The sequence below is a fragment of the Peromyscus eremicus genome, chromosome 3 (genome assembly GCF_949786415.1).
Source record: "Peromyscus eremicus chromosome 3, PerEre_H2_v1, whole genome shotgun sequence".
NCBI classification, from domain to species: domain Eukaryota; kingdom Metazoa; phylum Chordata; class Mammalia; order Rodentia; family Cricetidae; genus Peromyscus; species Peromyscus eremicus.
This window is the reverse complement of record NC_081418.1, coordinates 135,635,537-135,647,538: the sequence shown is the minus strand read 5'-3', so window position 1 is coordinate 135,647,538 and position 12,002 is coordinate 135,635,537. Positions and strand designations below refer to the sequence as shown.

At 48.4% G+C, this 12,002-nt stretch overlaps 1 protein-coding gene across 1 annotated transcript in view; it reads right to left on the bottom strand.

Annotated features, from left to right (window-relative positions):
• The window catches only part of Vwf (von Willebrand factor), a 142,830-nt gene that overhangs the window by 75,132 nt on the left and 55,696 nt on the right, over positions 1–12,002 (bottom strand). Inside the window, exons 14-16 of the mRNA XM_059258637.1 lie at positions 10,217–10,412; positions 9,405–9,620; positions 5,683–5,923 (exon numbers count right to left, since the gene is read on the bottom strand). Of these exons, the coding sequence (XP_059114620.1) occupies positions 5,683–5,923; positions 9,405–9,620; positions 10,217–10,412 (653 nt within the window). The remainder of the gene's footprint in view (positions 1–5,682; positions 5,924–9,404; positions 9,621–10,216; positions 10,413–12,002) is intronic.

Below are 12,002 nucleotides of genomic sequence, written 5' to 3'. Positions count from 1 at the left end.
CCATGATTGTGCCCTTGCCTGAAATCCCTCAGGAGCATCCCTTTAATAGACTCTCCAGTAAAGGGCAAATCCACGTGATCTGATTCCTGCCTTCCTCCCTCTTCTCCAGCTTAGTGGCCATCTGTGAATCTTAAGGTACACTGCTGTCTTTAAACCCAAGGGCTCTTGCACACCATTTCCCCAGAACTAAAGTCACTCCTACCCAAGACATGTAAGTGTACACACACACACACACACACATACATTTACACACACAAACATACACACGAGCACACAAACACACACACATAAACACACACAAAGCAATTTTTTTAAGTTTCTGCACAGCAAAGAGTTAACTGAGTAATCCCTACTGAGCAGGAGACAAGCTTTTCCAGACACACATCTGACAGAGCATGTAAAGAACCCCAAAACATTAAACAATACATGAACACACAATCTAAGAAACAAATGGGCCAAGAACACACAAACAGATCTCAAAAGAAATACAAACATTCAGGAAACACATGAAAAAATGTTCAACCTCTTTAGCCACAAGGGAAATAGAAATCCAAACCGTCCTGAGATCCCATCTCACTCCAGACAGCATGGCAATGATGATGAAGCCAGGCAGGTGTCTCAGACATGTAGTCCTGGCACCTGAGAAGCTGACACATGAGGACTGCCATGAGCTAGAGGTGACCTGGGCCTACAAACTGAGCTCCAAGCCATCCTGAGCCACAAAGTAAAGCCCTGTCCCCAAAAGGCCAAAAGAAAAACAAGCATAGTGAAGACGTAGAGAAAAAAGAAAGTCTTTCACACTATTGGTGGGGATGTAAATTAACACAGCCATTGTGGAAATAATCATAGAGGCTCCTCCAGAAACTTCACAGTACAATGACCACGGTCCAGTGGTACCAACCCTGCCCTACATCTCTAAAGTCAGCATCCAATAGAAGTATCTACACAGTGCAGCCAAGTTATGGCATCGGCCCAGGTGCATCAGTGGATGAACAGGTAAAGAAAGGTAGGATACACACATAATGAAATATCATTCAGCCATGAAGGAGAATCAATTCCTATCGTCTGCAGGAAAGTGGATGGAACTGGAGATGATTGTGTTAAGTGAAATAATCTCCGACTCAGAAAGATGAGCAATCTAGAAAGAAGACATAGCAGAAAGGGGACTGCTAGGGAAGGACAGGATGACTGGAGGAGAGGGAAAGAGAAGAAGAAGAAGAAGAAGAAGAAGAAGAAGAAGAAGAAGAAGAAGAAGAAGAAGAAGAAGAAGAAGAAGAAGAAGAGGAGGAGTATGTTCAAAGTACAGAACGTGCACACATGAAAATGAAAATGTTACAGCCAGGCTCGGGACTTGGCACAATTAATATGCACTAACAAAACACTCTAAGAAACTACAAAACATTGCTGAGAAAGCTGAAGACCTAAGTGAGTGGACACCCTTTGCATATGGATCAGAAGGCATAACGATAGGATGACAAGACTCTGCACATTGTCTACAGATTGAAGGCATCCAAACCAAATCCCAACAGCAGTTTCTACAGAAACTAAGACCAGAATCTATGCGGCACTTCAAAGCACCCTGAAGAGCAAAACAATCTCGACAAAGAAAGCTGGAGCAGCCAGTTTCTGGTTCCAAACCTATTGCAAAGCTACAGTAATTACAACAATGTGGACTGGCAGATGGACAGGTATACAGACCAGCTAAATAAACAGCTCAGAAGTCTGCTGTCGCCTAGACGGTCAATTGAATTTCTACACCAGTGCCAAGACATGGGAAAGAGTATATGCGGTGCCGGGAAACTGGAGTTCCATCCGGGAAAGAATGAAGCTGGACTCTAACCTTACACCATATACAAACCGTGAGCGCCAAATGGATCAAAGATCTAAACATTAGTAAAGTCTTAGAAGGGATCATTGGGGTAAATATTCATGACTTGGGATTTGGCACTGGTTTCCTAGCTATAATACAGAACCATAAGGAATAAATTAAAAGAACAGATAAATTGATTATATCAAAATTAAAATATTTTCTGCACCAAAAGGCACTAACAACAGAATGGGGAAAAAAGTCACAGAATGGAAGGAAACATTTGCAAGTCATATATCCAGAATAAAAAAGGTCTTCAATAACTCAATAACAAAATAAACTATCCAATTCAAAACTGGCTGAAAGATTCAAGTAGATACATAAAAAAATCTACAAATAACCAGTGGACACATGAAAAGCTATTCAAGGTCCTTAACCATTGAAGAAATGCAAATCAAAAGCACGATGAGATACTACATCATACCTAGGAAGATAACCATTAGAACGGGGAAGCTTGGGAGATGTCTCAGTGGGTGAAGTGGCCTGCTATATAAGCATAAGGGCCTACATTTGAAACCCCAGAACCCACGTAAAGCCAGACACAGTAGCACACCTGTAATCCCAATGCACCCATGGAGAGACTGGGAGAAGATAGAAGCATCCCCAGAAGCTCACTGTCCAGCTAGTCTGGCATACGCAAAGTAGCAAACCTCAAGAGACTCTGTTTCAAATAAGATGGAAGGAGAGGACTGTCACGGAAGACTGACCTCTGACCTTCACACATGTGCCCTAACACAGATGCACCTGTACTCACACACACACACCGGGGGGGGGGGGGGGAGAGAGAGGTGGGGAGGAAGAAGAAGAGGAAGGGGGAATAGGAGGTAGAGGAAGAGGAAGAGGAGGAGGAGGAGGAGAGACAGAAAATAAGAGATGCTGGGGAGTTTGTAGAGAAATGATTACCCTGGTCCATTGCTGTTGGGGATTTCAATGCCACAGCCTCAGTGAAACAATAGTTTGGTAGTTCTTTAAAATGTAAATAGAATTACTACATGACCCAGCAATTGCAGTCACGGGTATATACCACCCCAAATCTGAAAGCACACTCAGACACTTAAACACCAATGTTTATGGCAACACTGTTCACAACAGCAAAGAGGCACAAGCAGCCAAGTGTCTACCAACAGACGAACGGTTAAGTAAAAGGTAGCATGTATACACAGTGGGATACCATTCAGTCATTAAAGGAATGGGTTTGTATATACACAGCAACAAGAGTGATCCTTGAAAACATTAACGTAAGTGAAATAAGCCAGACACAAAGAAATGGATGAGTGTTGGATGCCTCCACTCATATGAAATATCTCAAGTAACCACATTCATAATGGAAAAAGTCAAGTGACTATTTAGGCTGGGAATAATAGACACAGTTTCTTTCTGGAACATAAAAGTTCTAGAGATAGATGGGGAGGAGTTGGTTGCACAATGTGTGAATGTACTTAATGCCACTGGTACACCTGAGAGGATGTATGATGGCAAATTTCATGTCTTTTTAAAATGTTTCCATTGTCATGCATCTGTGTGTGTATACATGCTATCCATGTACGTGGACACACTTGTGCGGGTGCATGTGCATATGTGTGTGCATGTGTGGAGGCCCGAGGTTGACGTTGGGACCTATCCTTGATTGCTCTTCCTATCCACTGAGGCAACATTTCTCAGTCGAGAGCTCTTCACCACGGCTGGTCTTTTCTAGCTAATTTGGTCTGGAGATCCCCTCTCTGAGTCATGAGCTGTAATTACAGGTCATGCCTACTCAGCATTTCCACGGAGTCCGGGGATCCCAAGCTCAGTCCTTACACTCGCACAGCAAGCATTGCAACTGCTGAGCCATCTTCCCAGCCATCGCTTCACGTCTTTCTTGGCATAATTAAAAAGGGGGAGGGGCAATTGCTGAGGGGAGAAGCAAGCCCTACTTGTCCAACAGTGTTGTTCTCCGGAGGGAAACACTTAGAAAGCATTGCCAAGCAATCCTTTGATTGGGCTAAGGCTAAAAGATCCAGCCCACAGCAGGTGTTGTGACCATGTGCCTTCTGTGTCCCTGGGATCCACATCCACAAAGTCAAGCAGCCATGGATGGAAAACACTCAGGAGAAAATGAGTTACGTCAGCGTTACACAAGACAGGCCTTGTTCCCTGTACTGCCTAAGCAGAGGGACAAGTAGTCACAGCACTTGTCACACTGTAGGTACTGAGCGCCATCTAGAGATGACTTACGTACACAGGAGGATGTACATGGGCCATATGCAGTGCTGTGCTATCTCAGGTGAAGGATTCTAGCATCTATGGATTTGGGTACCTGAGGGGGCCTAAGCCAAGGCCCTACAGCCATGAAGGGACAACTGTTTTTCCTTCCATTTCTGTGACACTGCACTTCCTGGTTCTGCCCTTTCTGCTCACCTTCCATCCCTACTGTCTCCTGGAATCCTCCTCCTCCTCCTCCTCCTCCTCCCTCTGACCAGTCCCCACACTCTAGACTTGGTCCTCTCCTGCTCTCTGGGCCGTGTCTCCTGGTGATTCCCATTACTCTCAGTGCTACAGGGGTTCTCAAATTCCATCCCCCTAAGTTAAGCTTTGGGGTTCACTCATCCATCCGATGTCCTCTTGGAAACTCAGTCAGTGAGGCCAGCATCTCCGCTGCACTTCAGGGAGCACTCTTACCACCTGCCATCACTGTCCTTGAGGCAGTCAGGTTCAGAGTCCTGAGCACCCACAGTGCCGTCTGCTGCCCTGCAGCACCTGCTGGTCCTGGCATATCTCCAGAGGCTTTGGGTCCCTGCTCTCCATTCCCTATGACTGCTTGCTCCAAGACCTAACAGTCTCCACGTCAATACTGTCAACATTTCCCCACATTCTCCAGAACCCACTCCCTGAAGCTACACTTTCTCTTCTTTGTTCTCTGTTCAAAACCTTTCCAAGCCTGCTACAATAGACTCATTGGTCCTCCTGTGTATTTCAACAGTCCCTGACCCTGATCCCACCCTGACTCCAGGAGAGGCAGATGGACCGAACAGATGCATCATCTGTGGATAGGATTAGTGCCCAGCTCATGGGCAGTGGGTTAGCCTCAAGAGACCAGAAGAGTTATTGGGAAGAAAAGTGGTTAAAAAGTGAAGCCACTTCATGTACTGTACATGTCTCACACATGCCATGAGACCCTCTCCAGATGCAGATACTCAAGCCTGGACATTTCTTTCAGCCTCTAGAACCAGAATCCAGAAGAAACTTCTTATTCTATAAAAGACCCAATCTCTAGCATTTAGTTAAAGCAACTCAAACATACTAACGGGCAAAGCACTGGCGTCAAAACACACTAACGGGCAAAGCACTGGCGTCAAAACACACTAACGGGCAAAGCACTGGCGCCAAGCTGCTGTGCCATAGTTTTCTCATCCAAGTGCCTGTGGACACTAGAAAGAATCTGAGGGGAGAAGATGGGACACCTCCATTTTCCATTCTAGAAAAGGGGAAGTGGGGCCTAGCACATGAGAGTGGATAGTAAAGCTCAAGAACTCCCAAAGTTGGCATGGAGAGGTCATTGTTTACATATGGACACTGAAGGCCTGCGAGGACTCTCAGCTCTATATCCACCTTGGGATGCAAGTCTGGACACGCCATTTCCCTTTGAGGCTTCAGTTTACCTATCCATGTTTTTAAAAAAGGATTTAAAGAATCATTTTCCTGTCCAGTTCTGCCACCGAGGAAGTCATCACTGTCCTCCCAGGTGTTCAGGCTCGTAGCCTGGATGGATGGATGGATGGATGGATGGATGGATGGATGGATGGATGGATGGACGGATGGCAGGCTGCACTTACCACATGACATGATGGTCTGAGAAGATATCTGCAGGCTGGAAGAGCTCACCATCATAGTAACAGGGACACTGGGCCTTGGGCACACAGTCCCCTCTTTCATCCTGGTAGAGCCCTGGTGGGCAGAAGCAACCCTCAAGACAGACTTCATTGCATTCCTCATCCGGGTAAGAGAGGGAGCGGCAGGTCAGGTTGCAGGAATTCCCACACTGCAGGTACACCTGGCCCTGTGGGCAGCCCAGCGCTGGAGACAGGAGATGGAGGAAGGCATCACATATGATATTGTACCTTGTAGCTGTGACCACTGCTATATCCGTATGGTCATAACCATCCCTTCCCACTCTGAGCAAAAGTATATCTTCTGGGGCAGAAAAGTACATCCAAATTACGGGTACACACATTTTCTCTCTTTACCCAGAGAGAGCAGGCTTTCCTTGCCTGAGAATTCTCCAAGTGCAGAACACTAAAGTCCTGGTGAATTTAAATATCTAAAAGAACTGGGAGTGATGGGCAGGAGCATCTCCACAGTGAGAACAATAATGACTACAATCTCTGAGCACCTACTGCACACTCTGCTCCTCGCTGCGTTAACTCCCATCACCCCCTTCCTGCGCTCTTACCCATAGAAACCAACACTTGAGCTGAGAGGCTTAAGGATCTGGCCTTTCTGGGAGCAGAAGTAAGATCTGAGCCCAACTCTCTGCCTCCCTAAAGCTAATGTTCTTGCCCATCACACTTCAGGAAGGGAACAGTCCCTTTGAGGACATGCACGCTACAAGCAGGGACACGCATACATACCCCCAGCAAAGTGGGCAGCCTCTGTCTGCTCACAGCCCTCACCACCACCCCTGGTGCCGGGGCTTTCCCATAGAAATGAGAAACACTGTATGGCTATGTAGAACAAAATGCTAAGGCAGCTAGAGAATGGGCTCTGTGCCCCACGTCCACAGGTTCAAATCACAGCTCCACTAGTTAGCATGGACCTCTGAGCACCATCCTCAACGGAATGTGGCGAAAGTATCTGTTGGGTCTTTGTGGAGATTAGATGAGCCAACCTGTCACAGATGTTCACTGCTATTGTCACCGTGACATTGGAAGGGAGTCCCAGGCCAGCTCGGCAGCCTCAAGATGGGAGTCATGTTCTCAGAAGACCTGACCCTCCCTTCCTGCACTGTGGCCATCATGAACCTGTAGTCTAATGAACACACTCATGATAAAAGTCTTTAGTGGGAAGGTAAGAAGAACAGAGAGGTGATGGGTGCCCTTTGCCCTTGCCTGTGGTTGCTGTACAGGAAATGAGAGCTGTGCTCTGGGCACAGCCCTCCAAGGACAACAGAACCTTCCTTCTCTGTGACAGTCCCTTTCTCCGGCACCACAGACAGAACATCCCATAGGAGCTGTTAGAGTCATCCCTGGCCGTGAACTTCTGAAGAGACTCTGTGCTCTCCTGTCTACCATCACCTCAGATTTGTATCTTAAGTTAACTGGGAAGGCAGTAGATTTCCTAGTCACGTGAGTCACTGGCTTGCTTTCTTCTGGAGGAGTGGAGAGGCTGGGACCCTGAATAAATGTATAGAGCAAAGGTAGGGTGACATCAGGGCACACTAGCCCACAAAGGCAGCAACTCCCCTCAATCCACCTCATGTGCAATAACAAGGGCACTTTTCATCTGGTGAAGAGCCGCTGGAGTCGAGGGCTCCACTCCCCACCGGCAGAGCGTCTCCAGAGCTGGCATCCAGGCTCCAGGAGTTTCTCCTCCAACTTTCTTTCTTCAGGAAACCATGCACACCTCAGTTCAGCAGATATATGGATATGCCAGGGCTGTGTGAGGCTCAGGGACACAGATAAAAAGACTTGGACCTTGCTTTCAGGGAGCCCGTGTCTCCCCAAAAGAAACAGACATTTTAAATGTGTGTATTGCTCCTGGGTCTCTTTGGGGCATCACACAAAAGCAGCTGCATGGCACATCCCTGTTCCTCGATTGTCCCCACGTGACATTCTTCTGAATGGAGGGAATGGTTTGGGAGCTCTGTCCCTTTCTCAAGAAGGAAAAAAGAGGTCAGGGACCAGGAGGCAATAAACCTAGGCTCCTCTAAGTGAGGAAAGGCAGAGGCTGGAACCCAGGGGACTGGCCCACTCTCCTTGGGCTCAGAGAAGCAAGCCAAGACCATCAGTCACATAAAGTCACAGGGACAAGTCCCTCTTGTCCTTAAACATCTGCTTCCTGCCAGCCAGCACCTGCAGCTGTCTCAGGAAGGCTCAGGAGCCATTTAACTGAGTCACTCTGATTACTGCAATGCCAGCTAGCTCATTTCCCACGCTCTCTTCTGTGGAGGTGAAGAACAACCACTCCTAAGAGATGAAAGAATGTTTCCAAAGGCTCTTGGCCTTCAGGGAGAATGTCCTACGTTAACACAGCCTTCTGATGCCATCACATTGCACACAGCTAGTGCAGAATTCCAAACACTGGTGGGCAACAGAAGCATATTCATAAACAGCATACCACTGACTGGGTCCCCATAGCTAGAAGGCAGACACGAAGAAGGGAACACAAGTTCTGAGCCCTCCAGTGAAGGACTCGGGGTCACAGGGCTGCTAGACCACAGGTGGACTTCCAGAAAAGCTTAGGCTCCATCCTCTGGGCTCCCAGCATTCTCTCCATCCCGGGGCTGGAGGGAAGAGGAGGGGACAGCGTGTCTCCTTCATCCCATCTTTCATCATCTGGTCCTCTCCGTAAGAGAGTGCTTACACTAAGCACAAACCCATGAGGCACCAACACTGACACACGTACTTCTCTGCAAATGCATAATGTCACGTTTTTCCACCACTGCTCCTAACTACTGTTTCCCTGCTCCCGTTGGGACGGCCATTGCAGTCTCCAAACACACCTGCCTCGCCCTAAAAGTCAGAGTTCCGCCTATGTTACTCTTGCAGACTCTCTGCCTCACACCCCTGCTCTGCTGACTTGTCTCTGCCCCAAATGTGCCTTTGTGAAACTCTGATCAAGAACACCCTCCCCAGAGAGTGTTCCTCGGCTATCCCTGCCCTGTGTCCCTTCAGTGGTGTGACTGATGGGCATCTCTGAGGGAGGCCTCAGAAATAAAGCTTCGAGATTCTGTCTCCCAGTTGTCTGAGTCTGGACACTCGCCAAATGTCCCCAGAGGGACAACAATAAAGCATGAAGCAGAGTCTAGCTGCCCAGGGGACCACAGCGCAGGAGCAGAGACCCACTCTGATGGCAGAGTCTACCACCGCAGAGGACAGACGCAAAGTCAACTAGAACAACGACATTATTCAACATCGCATAACTTTATACAATGCCGAACATGTGGGCCAGGACTCACTGACGTCCTGACTGATGATAAGCAAAGGATTCCTGCATTCCAAACTCACTCCACAGCCTGACTATACAAGAAATGAACACTAGGTGGCAGCAGTTACAGGCAATCTCAGCTAGCCCCAGGCTCACGCCAGGGTTCCATGGCTTCTGCAAAGGGGTTCCGCTTGCTTTTATGCATGAACCCACCCCACCACCAGCCAAGAGCAGAAGGCCGGAGAAATGGCTGCAAATGAACTGCAGGCCCAAGTTTGTCACTGGGGCCTGTTTCCAAATGAAATAATTCAAAGAAAGTGCCTCAAAAAGGACAAGTGGAGTAGACCCCACGAGGTGCCAGAGAGTTTGGGTGGGTTACCTAAAGGAGAGTAAGTGGTTATGGGGCACTCACCACAGAAGTCTGGCTCCCGCCACCCGACGTGCACGCCTTTCCGGGCACACGCCGCAGCATAGTTGGCCACCGCACTACACAGGCAGTCCCGGCCATCGGAGCAGGAGCAGACATCATAACGGCAGTTCTGCAGGTAGGGCAGAGGGCTGACGGCATGGTGGCAGGCCTCGAACTTGGAGGATGTCAGGAGCGCGCAAGCCTCCTCCGCAAACCTGGCTGTTGTGGAGAGAGAAGAGCCAGTGCCAGACAAGACAGGGCCCCGCCAAGGCCTTTGGGGCCAGCCACCTGGGATTCTCACACCCATAACCCCACCCAGGAGCAGAACCAGCTCCCTTTTCTGTCAACAGTTGCTGCAAAAGCAAGTCTCTCTGGCTCTGGCTTCTGGAGCCAATGTACTGCCCTGTGTTTGACTCGGTTACAGGTAAAAATGCATTTCCCAAACACCCACTGACTGGAGACAGTGGTCGGAGCGGCAGAGGCTAACGACAGCAGAGATGTTGCAGCACTGTGTCTGCACAGGGCCCCTGCAATGCATATCGCACAATAATTCAACTCTAGAGCCCGTGGCTGCTCGAGACTGAGATCTTCTCGGGCCAGAAACGACACAATACTCTCTTCTTTCTCAAGATTTCATCTATGGAGGGTGTTCAATAAACAGACTTTGAAAAGGAAATGAGCAAATTATGGATATGGTCAAAACGCCAATGGTCGAAATAAAGACTGGGTCCGTTGTATCTCTGCCTCCCCCACAGTACACTGTCCCGCGGAATGCCTGGAGCATGGGAGACCCCGGGGCTCTGGGGCTCACATACTCAAGCGCGGGTTCAGGCTGCAGGGGTCACTGGGTTGTCTCTGCAGGTCTGGACAATCCCCTTGAAGCTTCCAGGCGTTTCCGAAGTCCACCACCAGGGGCTCCACTAGGCCCGCAGGCGTGAGGAAGTCGTCGCCCTTGTTCCCGTTGTAATTCCCACACAAGCCACAGGTCTTCCCAGAGTAGACAGGGGACAGCTGCAGAAGACAGAAGACAGAAGACAGAGGACAGCCTTAGAGCAGCTGTCCCCCAACGCTGCAGTGGTTTCACTTAGCTAATGAGATCGTTTCAACAAAACATTTCTCCACGTGAAAAATAACAAAGAGGGGACCTGCAAACTATACAGTGCATGGTACCAGCTCTGTCCTTGCTCTTCAGTCGCCGGTCAGAGAACAGTCAGCCAGATAATTCTGAGAGTTATATTAATTAATTATTGTATACATTATAATACATAATGTATTTATTTATAAATGTATTGTATATTATATTAATTGATTGAGAATATATTAATAACAATATTTAAGAATTACATATATATAATATAGTCACTTTGGAAGGCACAGTGGAGGCCCAGAGAGAAAAAGGACTTGCATAAGATCCCAGAGAGAGATGGCAGGGCTGAGAAAAGCAAGCAGGGTGAATCTCAGATTCATGTGCTCTGTATACCCGTGCCTTCAGTGGACATAAGCTATGCAACAATGAGAGGAAGTATGAACTGCCCACTGAACAGGTATTGGTCACTTGGGCAAGGCAGACTGAGAGGAGGCAATCCAAGCCCCGCGGAGCTCATGTCTCATGTCCAGAAGCAAGACCTTTCTTCTAATCTCCTAATGAGGACCCTGGGGAGGAAGCAGGGCTCAGGCTCCAGCCCCATCACTCACTCTCTGATCAGACTCAGGGGTGAGCCCGAGGTTTGAGCCCACGGTTTACATTCAGGACCAAGTAGTCAATGGAGGCAGCCTTTCCCCAGGCAGCTGGGGCACTGCTGGTTTCTATGGTGCAGATTTGAAGAGGTGGTAGGGACCAGACCCCAGAGGCCACTCTAGCTCTGTGGGTAATCAGTGAGATCAGGTGACTCCTCTGATGTCCCAAAGCCTGATGAGTTAGGCCTGGACACCTGGAGTCACCTCTGGGAGCCCCTTACAGCTTCCAGCTGTGACTTAACAAGGTACATATGGAAGGTTCCAGACCCACAAACCTGTGTGCAAGTAAGAAAGGTGGACAGAGTGGCATTTCCTTGTTTGTCTTACAAAGGCCAAGTGTCACATACACTAGGCACCGAGGCGTTCCCTGACTTCCCTGCTTAAAACTAAACCACTCTGGCCCTTCCGGGCCCTCCCCTGCTTTCTCTCTCTACCGGCTTTACTCTAATAGACGATATAATAGACTTGTTTGTTTTATTATCTGTTTTCCTCATTAGAATTCAAACTAAATGAGGCCAGCATTTTGCCCACCATTTCACTGTTGGACCTTCACCATCTCTAAGACAATGGTGTCTATCTTCTATTCCGGCTGCTGTAACAAAATACCATAGACTGGGAAGCTTATGAAGAACAGAAACTGTCATGTGAAGGCTAGGAGCTAAGATCAAACACCAGCAGAGGCAGCACTCGGCAGGGGCCCTGTTCATAGATGCTGGCTTCTTGCTGCAGGGCTCATGGCGGAAAGGACTGGCTGGCTCCCTGGAGCTCATTCTAAAGGCATTAGTCACATTCATAGGGCTTGTCCTTACTAAACTCACCCCTGCCTAAAAGTCTACCTCCTAACACCATCGCCTTGGGGGCGGA